This window comes from Bos taurus, chromosome X (genome assembly GCF_002263795.3).
Source record: "Bos taurus isolate L1 Dominette 01449 registration number 42190680 breed Hereford chromosome X, ARS-UCD2.0, whole genome shotgun sequence".
NCBI lineage: Eukaryota > Metazoa > Chordata > Mammalia > Artiodactyla > Bovidae > Bos > Bos taurus.
The window spans coordinates 57377829-57394040 of NC_037357.1; the positions used below are offsets into that span (position 1 = coordinate 57377829).

At 37.0% G+C, this 16212-nt stretch overlaps 1 protein-coding gene across 1 annotated transcript in view; it reads left to right on the forward strand.

Annotated features, from left to right (window-relative positions):
• The window catches only part of COL4A5 (collagen type IV alpha 5 chain), a 251096-nt gene extending 236437 nt beyond the window's left edge, over window positions 1–14659 (forward strand). Inside the window, exons 43-51 of the mRNA XM_002699862.6 lie at window positions 1107–1179; window positions 1312–1383; window positions 2222–2350; window positions 3187–3285; window positions 4436–4648; window positions 8615–8792; window positions 11974–12088; window positions 12412–12584; window positions 13423–14659. Of these exons, the coding sequence (XP_002699908.1) occupies window positions 1107–1179; window positions 1312–1383; window positions 2222–2350; window positions 3187–3285; window positions 4436–4648; window positions 8615–8792; window positions 11974–12088; window positions 12412–12584; window positions 13423–13504 (1134 nt within the window). The 3' untranslated portion in view covers window positions 13505–14659. The remainder of the gene's footprint in view (window positions 1–1106; window positions 1180–1311; window positions 1384–2221; window positions 2351–3186; window positions 3286–4435; window positions 4649–8614; window positions 8793–11973; window positions 12089–12411; window positions 12585–13422) is intronic.
• Window positions 14660–16212: the final 1553 nt, after the last annotated feature.

Consider the following 16212-nt stretch of genomic DNA (forward strand, 5'->3'; position numbering starts at 1 on the left):
CCTTAATTAATTATCTTAATTTTTATTTTCCCATTAAGTTGTTACCTGGTTTCTCCACTACATGGTTACTGTTTTTCCCCTTGCAACTAATAAGCAAAACTACAGGAAGACACATTAAGATCATACAACTATACTGTTCCACATCAGAATTTCTTCTTAGAATATCTGTCTATGATTTCTGCCTCAGCCATTCAATTCTGTGATAGTGGCAACTGATGATTGTCCCACTCTAGCACTGCCTCCACATATTCCACTTGGCCCTTCTGTAACCAAGAGCCTCCCTTCTCTTCCATATATTGGCTCTTTGTTATCATCATAGACGCATAAACTCTCATTCTTTTCAATGATTTGTAATTTTTAAACTATCCTTACTTATTTTGATTCTCAAACTGTCCTAGATTTGGGAGCCCCTTCAAGCTGGATCCTATGACTTTATGACATGGCCCCCCTTTAAGCTCTTTCTTACATTTTTGCTTAAGATGTTCTAGACTTGTCTCTTTGTTTGTTACTATTAGTAAACTTCATTGTTCCACACTTACTCTTCCTTTAGGTTCATTCTAGAGTTATTCTCAACTCTTCCTCTCCCCATAGTTTTCCTGGCCCTCAAACCCAATTAATTAACAAGCCTACTCTATTTTTTACTTAGTCTGTTAGACTTCATCACTTCTTGGATTTTAATTCACGCACTTATTACATCAGGGCTACACTCAAAAGAAGTGCCTTTGTTAATGATAATAAAATATTATTGTCATTATATAATTACCATTATATTATAAAATAATATAGCTATTATAGAATAATAACTACCATTAAGTACACATCATAACCAGTTTTCTTAGTACTTAATATCAATTATCTCATTTAATCGTCACAACAACTTCATGAAGTAGATACTATTATTTTCTCTGTTAGAGGTAAGAAAATGATGCAGCAGAAAGAATAAACAATCAACTCAAGGTCACACAAGCTACTAAAAGGTGAACTGAGATTTGAATCCTAAAAGTTTGACTCTAGAGCCAGTTCTGCAAATCACTGTGCAATACCACCTATGCTCTTCCTTCCCTGCCCCCAATATTGTTCTAAAATTAATGATTTTATTTATTCAGGGTAACCCTGGCCGGCCAGGTCTCAATGGAATGAAAGGAGATCCTGGTCTCCCTGGTGTTCCAGGATTTCCAGGTATTTGAAGGGATGTTTTGCAGTTTCCCCCTTTACATTAAATTCCTTTGGGAGAACACACACAGTTCCTGATCTGGCTGGGTAAAGGCTATGGCCCTGTTGCTTTGCTGTGCAATTGTACCTTCTTTGTAGGCATGAAAGGACCCAGTGGAGTACCTGGTTCAACTGGCCCTGAGGGGGATCCAGGACTTATTGGCCCACCAGGTAAGACTTATTTCTGGAGCTAGTTATACCTGATACTTAAATTCATTGAAGAATTTGAAAGTTTGCATTCTGCCTTTCAGTTGAAACTTTCAGAGTCTCAGTCCCCAACAACTGAGGGGAAATAGGCAGGACTTTCCCTCTTCTTATTATATTAATCTCTCAAGCTCTCTGTTTCAATAATGTAATATCAAGAACAGACTTTTTAAATTTAAGATAGATACAGGACCAACAAGAATGCTTCATTGAGTTGTGTTTTTTTTTTTTTTTTTTACCTTTTATACTAACTTTCCCATATTCAATAGAATAGATCACAAGAGCAAGTCTCATAGGTATGTTTCTATATTTTTAATATGAAAATAGTTCCTTTTGCTGAGAGACTTACAGACATTTCCTATAAACTATGAAACAGGGTATCTACTAAATTCCTCTACTAGTTAGTTCAGTGGCTCCCTTGACAAACTCAACAAACAAGATCCGCAAATGACGTTAGAATCAGAATGGATTCATCAGGAAACAGAACTGTCTTCCCTTGACACCAGTGTTCACAGATTTGCAATCACACTTCAAGGCTTGAAAATAGGGACTATATGCCTAATTTGTCCGTAGACCCTAATCTATGGACAAATAAGACCCTAAGAAATTTTTTTTTTTTTTTTGGCTCTTTGGGGGAAATAAAGGTAATTTTCCCAAACAGATTTCTGTTGGACATAGTAAATTCCAATACATGTAACTCATTTCTCTCAAACCAATTCTTATTCTGATCTGAGGTTTATTTTGGCATTCATTCTTTCCAACCTTTCTCTTCCCTACCTTCAACTTTATATATTTTGCCTCTTAGGTCCCCCTGGATTACCTGGTCCTTCAGGACAGAGTATTGTAATCAAAGGAGATGCTGGCCCACCAGGGATTCCAGGCCAGCCTGGATTAAAAGGTTTACAAGGACTCCCAGGACCTCAGGGTTTACCAGGTACCTTTGTAGATCATCTTTTTCAAGCCTTATGTATTTGCAAACATTTCCCTCATTCTCCTTTCACTTGTCAGAGTTTGTCTTTGACGACAGGAGTCTCAGCAGCTAGTAGAATACTACACCACCATGGGTTGCACTTTCTCTTTTGAACCTTTCTTGAAAGGTTCATTTCTCATGCCCTAATTTCTTTTAGGCCCAGTCCAATTTTTTCTTGCTCATCTGGCTATCCTAATTGAATGATTAGGTTAATGTTTTTAAAATCTCTATAATGAAATTCATATGCATTTAAGATCTGATGCTTTCTCTGTCCCAACCACCAGAAGGATAGAAGGCTGATTTGATGGGCTGTTAGTTTCCACGCTGTGAGGTTGTATGATTTTTAAACTAAATCCTGTCTAGTTGGCCAATTCACTCTATACTTGCAGCCAACTGTGATTCTAAAAGAAAACTAGAAACTAACTTCAGTCTTTCCAGTTTATTAGTGGCTTAACAGCAGTCTTTTCATAAATGAAGTATACAGGCAGCAACAGCCTTGCCTTTTGTTGGGATATAGAACAAAAGTTGGGCCTTGTGCTATGTCTTGTACTGAAGGCAAGGAGCACACAACCACCATATTATAGAATTCTCCACAGAGGCAAATGGATTGTTTAAAATTAAACCTAAATCCTTGTCTGCATCTTTTCATCCTGGGCTTGAACTATTCTTTCATTTATCTGAATTAAAGACAAAACCAGATTATGAATTCAGTGCCACTCATGGATGTCAAGTGTCCTAGCTCTATCTGGATGTGGATTTATTCTACGCACATTTGAAAACCCTACTGCTTTCTCCTGTAGGTCCAATTGGCCCTCCAGGAGATCCTGGACGCAATGGACTCCCTGGCTTTGATGGTGCAGGAGGACGCAAAGGAGACCCAGGTTTGCCAGGCCAGCCAGGTGAGACAAGTAAAACACTGCTGCTGATAGTAGTTTTTAAGTCTGGGAGACCTCTGGACATATCCCTCCAACTGGAGCTGTGAAAGCCTCCTCTTGAGAGAGCACAGCTAGCTGGGGAGTCTGTTGCTTGGGAAAAATACAATGACACAGGTTTGCCAGTATAAGAGAAACACAGGAAGGCTGTTTTCATTTTAAATGTTTTTACAGCCCTAGAAAGTCAGCTTTTCCTCAAGATGAGGATTTTTCAGGTATTCATTGTGCTTAACTGTTCTGATAATTTTCAGTGTTTTTACAACTGTAGATAATGTAAATATAACTCTAAATAACAAATGTAAAGGTTTGTATTGGTAAAACAAAACAAAACAAAAAAACAGCAGTAGCAGCAAAGCAGATTGGTGCTGTCTCTGTTGCTCCTAGAACCAACACCCTGCCATCTCATTAACTGTCTTTCTAGGGAAGAAACAGGTCAGTGTCACCTTCATCACATACAGGCATTGCTGTGACATTTCCCCCAAGTGAAAATCTATACACACAGTGGCCAAAGGCCTGTATATAGAGAATTTTTAAAAAATAAGCTCAAATCGAGTGGCCAAATAGAGAACAGAAACCAGTGACAGATTGAAATTAAACATTTTAAAAAGTTTCCTCAGAGTACCCTGCCTATTCTCTAAACAAGAATGTATGCCTGAGAATAATTCTCTAGACAGATTCAAAGGAAAATGTTTTTCAGCACTGAAGCTGGCAGACTGACAGCAACCACACCCTTCCTTTCTAAGTGATGAACTAAACAGCAGACTGAGATTTTGTCATTGGGTTTGGACTCCTTTAGTACAGTGAGAGACTAGGTAACATACAAATTTCCCAAATGGGCATCACTTCTTCCCATCTAGTGTTCCATTCACTCAGTATTTATTTAGTGCCTAATGTCATCAACCAATTCCAGAAGGGAAAAAAAAAATTAATCTCTTTGAGGACAGGGACCATGTTTTGTTTGTCTCCAAATCTGTGATGTCTGACAATGCCTGTGTAGACATTCTATAAATATTGATTAAATTAACTAATCAAACGAGGTCATAATGTTTTGTCAGTAGCCATAATAGTGAATCAGAGCTCACTTAATTTTGTATACTGATGGCTTTTTGGAAAATAGGTACTCGTGGCTTGGATGGTCCCCCCGGGCCAGATGGATTGCAGGGTCCTCCAGGTCCCCCTGGAACCTCTTCTATTGCCCATGGGTTTCTCATCACACGTCACAGCCAGACAACAGATGCTCCACAATGCCCACAGGGAACCATCCAGGTGTATGAAGGCTTTTCTCTCCTGTATGTACAAGGAAATAAAAGAGCTCATGGTCAAGACTTGGGTGAGATAATCAGCATCTTATTTCTTACTATGCATTTCTATTTTGTTTTGAAAATCTTGTTAGGTTCTAGAGTAACCTTGGACAAAGTGCATCTCTCTATTCTTTCACTCACAGTCAGTCACTCAGCCGTGCCTGACTCTTTTGCAAACCCATAGACTGCAGCCTGCCAGCCTCCTCTGTCCGTGAAATTTTCCAGGCACGAATACTGGAATGGGTAGCCGTTTCTTTCTCCAAGGGATCTTCCTGACCCAGGGATCAAACCCCAGTCTGCTGCATTGCAGGCAGATTCTTTACCATCTGAGCCACCTTATGTAGAATCTTTTTCTAATTTTACAATTGACAAATCTTCATTGTAAATATACTCTTATCTTTTAGATAATGTTCTCTACTTTTTTTCCCTTCAGTCCATTCTCTCTTTACTGTGAGAATCTAACTTCTACCCATAATCAAGCTTATAAATGTTAAACTCCTAACCTAGTAAGTGAACAGGAAGCATTAAAAGTTTTTGAACATCATGAAATTCACAAATGTAAAGCAAAGAAAAAATAGGATCTCTTATCTACTATGTCCCTACAACTTTTCAAAATGTGTGTATTTGGTCAAGCAAGGGCTGTCATAGTATGTATTCAGATGCAGAGGCTATAAACTAGACCTGACTCAAGTACAGCTTAGGCCTCAGCCATAGGAACATCATGATAGTACCCAATATTTCAAGTGTGATACAGGATTGCAGGGTCTCTGCCAGGGCTCATTCAGGGATCAAATTGGAGATATCTTGATGCCTAGGCAAAGAATAAAAATAAGAAGTTTGATGTTAAAGAAACAATCACCTCACTAAATACATACATAGTCTGTGCTGAATTAGTGAAAGGACTATGGTGTATAAAAAAGATGGTAGTGGTGGAGGAAACAGACAATACTGAAAATGTTCTGTCTGAAAAAACAAAATGCATACCCAGAATCATTAGTGTATTAAAACTTTATAGTTTCAAAATATGAGAGTATTGAGAGTTCATGAGATCACCCTATCTTTGAATGCTTGGAGACTATAACCAGAATTCTGCATCACTGTAGGTAGCCTACAGCATAAATGCAACCAAACACCCATGTTCTCATCATTGTAGACCTTCCTTTTATGTACATCTTCCTAGTCTCTTCTTTCTGAGACCCAGAGATATTTCCATCCCTGTCCCTAACTAGTAATGTTAGTTTTATTTTTAATTTATAATTAAAAAGCACTTTCAGGGACTTCCCTGGTGGTCCAGTGGGAAGGACTCTGCACTTCAACTGCAGGGGGCAAAGGTTTAGTCCCTGGTCAGGGAACTGAGATCCCACAAATCATGTGGTATAGCCAAAAAGAAAAGCGCTTTCAAAAAAAAAGAAAGAAAAGCACTTTCATATTCATTAGACAATTTGATTTTCAAAACTAAAATAATCAAGAAAGTTATAGGGCAAGTATTGTATTTATATTTATACACACACACACACACACACACACATAAACTGGCTAAGAGGTTAAGTGACCTGACCTATTCAATGCCACAATGGACTGCCAGGGAAGTCTCTGAAAGTGTTTTTTAATTATAAATTAATTTAAAAATAAAACTAGCATTACTAATTAGAGACAGGGATGGAAATATCTCTGGTCTCAGAATCACAAAAGAATATATATGTATGCATATTTATATATATTCTTTCTATTATGATGCATCTCAGGATACTGAATATGGTTCCCTGTGCTATACAATAGGAACTTGTTTATCCATTCAATATGTAACGGTTTGCATCTATTGACCCCAGACCCCCATTCCATCCCTCCCCGAACCCCTGCCCTGCTGGGCATCCACCGGTCTGTTCTCTGTGTCTGTGAATCTGTTTCTGTTTTGAAGATAGGTTTGTTTGTAACACCTATCAATTGCAAACCCATCCATTTTTCAATTATGTCAGTTTTCTCATTTGCTCTCACATGACTTCGAGTCATTCACCTCTCTGAGCTATTTTTTTTTCCTCTGAAAAAAGTATAAATTAGGCTAAATCAATGATTTTCCACCTGGGGAAATTTTGAAAAGATTCCTAGGTCCATTCCTAAACTATAATATAAAAATTCCCAGTGATTCTGACAGTCCACCAATTTTAAGAATTATTGATCTTTTATCAATCATCCTCAGCCTGAGATAAACATACTCCATTGGATATATGAGGAATTTCCAATGTATAATTTTAATGGTATTAGTTTATAAATCCTCAACTTTCATATGTACTTTCTCCTAAAGTTGAACTGCCTGTGTATATGCTTTAGATAATCTCTTTTCCTATATCCTCTTTCTCTACCACCCATCTCCTATTTTATAAAAGACTCATACCTTGGCATATTGCCTTGAAACATAAAAACCTCTAAGAGACAAATTCAGAGGAACAATTCAAAATAATGGCTTTGTTAAAGTATCTGTTAACTCAGGTTCTATAATTCACTTCTAATCTATCTCATTAGAAAATGCATTTCTAATAAAAATTTAATTTTTAGTCAGTATCAAAATTTATAATAACCTATTTTTGATCAGTGTGAATTAATAGTAATTATGATCATTCAAAATAATATGTAACATGTAAAGCCTTAGAGTCACAGAAAATCAGTTCAAATTATTTTAAATTCTTGTTTCAGAGAATATGATTGGATCCTCAGTAAAAGACATTGAATAATAAAAAAAAAATACATTAGGATAAAACTGTGTGAGAGAAGTAGAATGGAAATACAATGTAAAAGGAGCATTGTATAATTTCCAATTGTTAAATATGAGTTTCTGTACTTTTAAAAAGGTTTATTGTTTTAGGTTTCAAATAATTACATTGGATACATTTAAAAGAGTGATGTCAAAGTTTGCTTTTAAATATAAATATTCACAAAACACTGGAAATGACAGCTGGTAACGTTGAAATGTGGTTTGCAAAATTCCAGACTCCAGTATTACCAAGTATAGAAGGGTGGGTTTGGGTCCAAGAGACAATAATATCTTAATAACTGGCACAGTATCAATTTAAACTTCTGATGAAAAATTTGAGGTGTCAACTTAAAAATGTGAGGGAGATACATCGTTTTTCATCATTCTTTGTGAGTAAATGAGAAAAGAAAAGCCTGATCGCAGGTAGAGATATTATTGTCCCTACCAGCTCAGAAATTTCAACGCTCTAGTTCCTTTCTCCCACCCCCCACCCCGCATCTTTCTTTCCTTTCTCCCTCATTTATTTTTCCCCCTTGTATTATTTACTTCCAAACCTGTCCATGGTTGCTGTGCCTATTAGTCAGCACTACAATTGTCCCTAGGCTTAAAGATATGGGGAACCCACATAAGACACATACTAGGGATGTCTTGGAAGAAGGGAGGGCATACTGGAGAGGAAATCATATTGTAAGGACTAAGTGTGTGCCCTTCATTTTTGCATAATAAATTACTCAATATTCTCCATAAGGCACCACTGTTTATAAGACGCATAACTGGTTTAAAAAGAGTGTTGGGGAATATATAATGAGCTAGCACAATAAATGTCTACATAAGTTGTAAGATATATCCTGATTTTAGAAATGTTAAAATATGAGTAAATGTACATCTTTTAATTGAAGAATTAAAGTGTAGTTATCATCTAGAAAATGAAAGTGTTAGTCACAGTCATGTCAGACTCTTTGTGACCCATGGACTATCGTCCACCAGTCTCCTCTGTCCGTGGAATTCTCCAGGCAAGAATACTGGAGTGCATTGCCATTTCCTTCTCCAGGGGATCTTCCTGACCCAGGTATCAAACATGGATCTCCTGCATTGCAGGCAGACTCTTTACTGATTGAGTCACCAGAGAAGACCTGGTTATCATCTAAGAAATAGGGAAAAGTTCCTCTTTGACAGGTTGTTTGTTAGTATGTTAGAAGAAACTAATTATCATGACACTTTCCTTTTTCTCCCTGATTCTTCCCAGGAACAGCCGGCAGCTGCCTTCGTCGTTTCAGTACCATGCCTTTCATGTTCTGCAACATCAATAATGTTTGCAACTTTGCTTCAAGAAATGATTATTCTTACTGGCTCTCCACCCCAGAGCCCATGCCAATGAGCATGGAACCCCTGAAGGGGCAGAGCATCCAGCCATTCATTAGTCGGTGAGACATGGGTACCGTTGACATTTGCTGATATCCAGTTAGTTTAGCTAGTTAGAAATGAGTCCAGAGATAATGATCTGACCATATTCCTCTCAGGTTAGGTAGAACAGAGGAACTTTATAATGTTCAATATGTAGTTTGATCCATATTTATTGGGGATCTTCTTTTGACCAGGACCAGTGATATACTAGTGTAATATCACCAAAAAAAAAAAAAAAAAAACCCTCACAATCTAGTCATTAGGCAAGTATACATAAATTAATACGTATCAGGCTTGGGCTCAATGCAGCAATAAATCTAATAAAGTATTATGAAAGTATTAGGAAAGGGATATTTAATTCCAACTGGAGAAATCTGAGATATGGAAGAAATGTGTTTTGAACTGTTTAGCCCTTTAAGGATGTAAAGGACTTGAGACAGGCATTTATAATGGAGAAGAGCATTCTAGGTAGAGAAAATGGGAATGGATTTGTAGACCGATGTGTCTAGAATATACTATTAGTGTCCAAAGGGTGCAGAGGGAGAAGAGATTGGAAAGTTAATTTGGACCCAGTCAGTAGAAGGCTTTCAGTGTCAGGTTTTAGTTTGAACTTTATTTGGTATATAATGGGGACCTTTGAAGTTTTTGAGCTACATTTCAGGGAAGATTACAGAAGCATAAATGTGTAACATGATTCCAGAGGGGATAATCCAGGGGTAAGAGACCAGATAGATTAAGCATATTGCTATAGTCCTTGTAGGAGTGGTTTGGAACTCTCAGTGGGGTACGTGTATCACATTAATAGAATAAATAAGATTTGGCAATTGATTAGTTATGGGAAGGAAACGTGATAGCTGAGACTTGGAGCATGAGTATCTAAGAGGAGGGAGGTACTGTTAATAAAGATTTCCTAGAATGTTGCCACATTAGAACCCGGGTAAAACTCTACCTCCTAAGCATATTAGGTATCGCCATCTTCATTCTGATCATGACCCAATTGATCTAGGAGTCTAGTAACCATAAAGGATGAATCATTGGAAACTTTAGTTTCTTTGACATTAAATATAAAGGTTAAGCCTAGTTCAGCCACTCTTTTTTTTATTTTATTTTATTTTTAAACTTTACAATATTGTATTAGTTTTGCCAAATATCGAAATGAATCCGCCACAGGTATAGCTGTGTTCCCCATCCTGAACCCTCCTCCCTCCTCCCTCCCCTACCCTCCCTCTGGGTCGTCCCAGTGCACCAGCCCCAAGCATCCAGTATCGTGCATCGAACCTGGACTGGCGACTTGTTTCATACATGATATTATACATGTTTCAATGCCATTCTCCCAAATCTCCCCACCCTCTCCCTCTCCCACAGAGTCCATAAGACTGATCTATACATCAGTGTCTCTTTTGCTGTCTCATACACAGGGTTATTGTTACCATCTTTCCTTTGGGAATTCATTTTTATAACGAAATAAAGCTATCTTTATTCACAGGTGACATGATAGTCTACATAGAAAATCTTACCCTTTCCTTCACAAATCTATAAAATATTTTCTAATACTAACAAGTGAGTCTATTAAAGTTGCAGGATATATAATGATTATATTCCTATGATAGAAAAATTATTTGCAATTGCCATCCAAACATAAAATACCTGGAATAAGATGAACAAAAGCTGTACAATGTTTGTAAACTAAAAATCTACAAAACACCGAGAAAATTTTTTTAAAAGAGCCAAGTAACTTAAATTTAAATTAAAAAAAAAAAGAGCTAAGTAACTATAGAGATATACTATGTTCAGGGAATGCAGAATGCAATATTTTTGACATGTCAGTTCTGCCCAAATTGATCCACAGATTCAGTATAATCGTTATTAAAATTCTATAAGGTTTTTATATTTCCTGTAGAAATTGGCAAGCTGATAATAAAAGTTATATGGAAAAGCAAAGGGCATAGAGGAGCCCAAAAAATTTTGATAAGGAAGAACAGAGTCAAAGGACTCACATTTCCTGACAGTGTGAATTACTACAAAACTACAGGAATTAAGATAGTATGAAATTGGTGTTAGAAGAGGCATATAGACTAACATAAAAAATAGGGAATTCAAAAATAGATCCAAATTCATATCATTAACAGATGAGTACAAAACAGGTATTCAGATAATTTTATAAAAAGATAATCTTTTCAACAAATGGTGCTGAAACTATTAGATAACCATATGCAGTGAATAAATAAAAAAGATCCATAACCTCACATCTTACATATATACAAAAATCAACTTTAAATGGATCATAGGCCTAAAGGTAAAACCAAAACTATGTAAGTTTTCAAGGAGAGGGTAAGGTAAAAATCTTATGAGTTTAGTAAAGATCTCCTAGACAGGGACAAGAAGAATAAATCATAAAAAAAGATAAATAGGGCTTCTTCTGGGAATTCATTTTTGTGCATGTGATTTTTTTTTTTAACAGTCCCAATTCTTTGGAGTAAAAGATCTCCTAAAGGCATTCCCTATTTGGTAGATAAAGTTTGCCAAATTGGTTTAGTCATATTTCAAAAGGTCCCGTCTTGCTCTTTATTAAAGATTTGGTAGACTTAGCTGCACTGTACTTGATTTTATAGACAAGTACCCAGACACCGCATCTCCAAGTGCCTTGGTACTTGTCCAGTATTCTGTTTATGTTGTACTTCTAAAGAGAGAGCCAAATGGTTAATAAATATCCCTTGGGCCAAAAATAATGGGCAGGGATTAAGAAAGTGTCTTGTTTCTTGTCTTCTTCAGTTTACCAGACATTGTTCTTAGCACAGTTTCAGTAGTACTGAATGTCTACCCTCAAGTTGGACACTTTGACAGCAAGTAGTATGCGCAATACGCCAAGCCAAAGTCTTGCAGCAGTTATGACATTGACTATTGCAAGTATGAATACAAGTTTAGGGCAGGATAGAAAATGAAAGTGCCATAGCAGTGGTTCTGTAGTTTCTTAAAAAAAAAAAAAAAAACTTACAGGTTTCATTTATAACTTTATTACGTATATTGGGAGGCTGGGCTTATTCAAAAGCAGTCCTCAAAGTACATTTCTCTCCTCTTTTTTCTGAGCACTGTAGACCCCTTGATGGGATTTTATAACAGGAAGGCTTCCAAAGAAGAGGGACTGCTATTTCCTGTGTGCTCACTCTGTAGATTGTGTTCCTTCTGCCTTTCCCTTACCAGATGTGCAGTATGTGAAGCTCCGGCCGTGGTGATTGCAGTCCACAGTCAGACCATCCAGATTCCCCGTTGTCCTCAGGGATGGGATTCTCTCTGGATTGGTTATTCCTTCATGATGGTATGAATCACTCTTCCTTGGCTTTGTCATCCTAGCCAACTGTCCACCATATCTACATTTCTTCCTAGTATGAGGAATCCCTGTCATTTGAACCTCGTATAGCTTCTATCCAAGCACTGTGTTCCCTTTCATACATTTGCTGGAACAGATGTTCACAATCTACCTGTTTGTTTTGTTGAGAACCTTTGGTGTGGATTCTGTTCTCTTAACTTTGGCTCTATTTACTTCACTGGATTTGAATATTTGGCCAAGGTCAGCACTTATCTTTGGATACTCACTAAGGTTCATGGGTATTGTGGCACATTTTCCCTTGTCTTTTCTAGCACACAAGTGCAGGGGCAGAGGGCTCAGGCCAAGCCCTGGCCTCCCCTGGTTCCTGCTTAGAAGAGTTTCGTTCAGCTCCCTTCATTGAGTGTCATGGGCGGGGGACCTGCAACTATTACGCCAACTCCTACAGCTTTTGGCTGGCGACTGTAGATGTGTCAGACATGTTCAGGTAAGGCGCTTATGGCTTTAGTTTAGGTCTTAAGCCTCCTTCAGAGGTGCTGGAGGAAGAGAGAGGCAGTTTGTGAATGGTTTATACCCAACAAATGTTAGAAATTTAAAGGACCATGTACTTTATTCTTGCTTGTTCTCCTCATATAACAGACTCAGGTCAGAAAAACATACTTGACTAATAATAGGTGTATGTGGTTTGAGATGTCATGATGATAATTCTTTAAAAGCAAAACAGAGCAAGAAAAGATTGTGTGACCTTCTCAGTAACCCATGAGCAACTGTTCGACTAGACTGAAGCCACCCTAGAAACTGAAGTAGTCTGTGTTGCTTCCCCAGTCCAGTAGTCTCTTTCCCAGGTTGTTTTCAAGGCTTTCATCCAAGTATTTGAATGAGTAAGGCCACCTGTAATACATGTGCCTGCAGGGGACTTTATTCTATTGGTTTTTTTTTTATTTCTATTTTTATATGTTGCTTCTTTTGAGTTATTAGCATTTTTCTTATGTATTATCTTTCTGTAACCGTTATGTGTTATGTATTATCATCTATTCATCATCAATTGCCCCTCGTTCTAGGACTGTTAGAAGAATTTATAAGAGAAAGAGAGGGAGAAACAAATAGACGAGGATGAGAGTGGTGGGGAGGAGAATCACTAAGATACCTATAACCACTAATGGCTCTTAGGCCATACCAGTCATTGCACTAGATTGCATTGCTCAAAAGTTAACCATTAAGTCAACTACTTAAACACAATAGAGTGTTAAAGTATGAATTGAACCAATAATAGAATTAAAATACCAGAAAAGGCTAATTTGATAGTCTTGTTTTTTATTTCCCAGCAAACCTCAATCAGAAACGCTGAAAGCAGGAGACTTGAGGACACGTATTAGCCGATGTCAAGTGTGCATGAAGAGGACATAACATTTTGAAGAATTCTTTGTGTGTTTTTAAATGTGATATAGATATACATATATGTATATAAAATTCCCAGGATGCAATGTCTCACTCTCCCCAGTTTCACCACTGCTGCCACCATGGTGCTACTATATACGACCAAGAGAACATGCGCACTAGTAGATCCTGAAGATTCAGATGTACCTCAGCAATGTGCCGGAGCAAGGTCTCTATTTTTCTACGAGTGAAATGAGGAAATGAATTTACTTTTTGGGTCCAGGATGACTTTCTCCAAGGATTATAAGATGAAGATTGTATATTTTGCCCAGTAACTAAAATGGCACGTTAAAAATTCAATTAAGAGAAGAATCATACTGAGTAAAATAAAAGACTGCAGTTTGGGGGAAGAATTATTTTTCATGGTGCTACTAATCCTACTGTATCCCAGTTTTTTAATATAAAAGTGTTAAGCTTATTTTGCTCTGTAAGTAAAGAATGTGTATATTGTGTAAACAGCCTTTTAGTGCAAAATGTTGTCATTTACAGGTGACCTGACATGAATCACTTTTACAGAAAACTTAGGAAAATCTAGAATACAGACAGCAAGATTTTATATCCAGGTTTATCAAAGTGAGAGTTTATATTCTTGTATCAAGTCACTACTGAGAGTAAATTTGAGTTTTTTCCCCAAAGTTCTCATTTGACTTTTTTAAAAAAGGTCATTTTTAGTCACTTTAATCAGAATTTTAAATGTACATCTTACATACCAAATGATAATATCTAATGATGCAACTTCTCTTTTGCTGTATTCTCCAAGACACTCAACACTAGACGCCCCCAGCTTTGATGTTTCTTACATCTTGATTTTGCTCATCCCTGACTGGGCAAATTCTCCCATATAATTTTGTAAAACAAAAACATTTAAAAAGTTGACGATTTTCTTCCCTGTGCTTTTTCCATAAGAATTATTCTCCTGTGGTCTCTGCTTGTTCAAGAACTGGGAAGACAATACTTAGTTTGTCTTCTCTCTTCAATTACAAAGCCAACTGATATTTCTTACTGTTTTATTTTAAACACTATTATAGTCATAGAACACCTTATTTCCCTAGCTGTCATCTTCTCACTAAATGTTTTTAACTCACCAATATCAATTTAATTAAAGATATCATATGTTAAGGATGATTTGTTGTGTATCTCTTCAGCCTATGTGTAAAAATACTGCTCATTTACAGATAGACCACACTTCTGCACATCACCAAGTAGTCACTCTTCTCAGAGAACCATTTAGAACAGTTCAAAGGCAAAAGAGGTTTCTGCAGACTTTGATCACTCTGATACCTGAAAGGAGACTTACCAGCTGAGCCACCAGGGAAGCCCAATAGGAGACATAGTAAAGCACTTTTTCCAGTGAAGAGAACAACACATTGGGAAGTATTTTGAGGTGATAAATTTATTAACGTTGTGTTGATGGCTAAGAAAGGAAGCAGAACTACTTTTCATTTTGGGAATTCATTAATAGTATTTAAAGCGGATTAGTGAGTTAATATTCCTATTGATTAAGAGTGAACACATGTAGGTCTCTAAAATAGTCGTAGACTTGCCTCTATAATAAAATGTGTGTTACAGTTAAGATATGAAACAACCAAAGGATTTTGAGAAGTTTAGACCCTAATGTGAGCTCATGCTCTAAGCTCTAAAGCTTAGAGCCTATAGTTGTAAAATTTAGGTTCTAAACAATGGTAGATAATACTGCTGATTTCCAGTAATGCTGTTGATTTCAAGGCTAATCAATTGCAAATTCTAGCTTTATTTTTCTGTGAGCTACACACACGAAAACACTAATGGGTTATTGTAAGTGAAATTCCATATTACATTCTATGCATTTTTCTATATGCTATACACCTGAAGGTTGCTCCTTGAGTTATAGCTGCAAGCACAGATTCCAGAGATTTTGCTGTTTGTAGCTTTCTCTTTCATATTTAGCTGACTGAAAATCTTGGCTCAAAAAGAACCTCCTAGATTTTAATAGTAGCATGTATAGCTGGTCTTTGTGTTTCTTGAATGCCCTAACTATTCCCAACCCTGTTTTGTTGTTTAAAGTACACGAACCAAATCCCTTCCAGAACCTTAATGCTGTTAACTCACCCTTGCCACTGAATATTCAGATTATTCTGATGTAACTGCTCTAGTAGTTACCTATAGTGAGTTTTGCAGTCAAATAGTTAATGGTTTTCCCACATAGGCAGGCAATTTTCTACTTAATAAGATATAGTTATTACATGTAGCAACCAAGTGAGATTATGTGTGTGTGTGTGTGTGTGTGTGTGTGTGTGTGTATGCCACGTTGCTATCACACTGATCACTTCCAAGCTTCCGAAGTGTTTTTACTGGACACCTTGTGGATTGTATAGTGTCTTTTTTCACCTGGCCAAATTTGAAAAGTACTTTCTTATGGTGCTAGTGAGGTTCTTTGCTTCAATTGACATGTATAATCAAAAACTCACTGGTCATGCCAAGCCATCAGAAGTTTATTCATATGTTAATCACAAGAGGGCACTATAGCCTATAAAAATAAATCAACATGGAAATAACTCAGCATGTATTTGTTGAGCTCATTGTTGATGATGGCAGTGGAGTTGTCTAAAGCCCTACCTTTTAGATTCCTTGTTTTGGTTTCATGTATTCTTTCATCTTCATGAAGATCAATAGCAAGTATATCAAGAGATGGCCCAGTT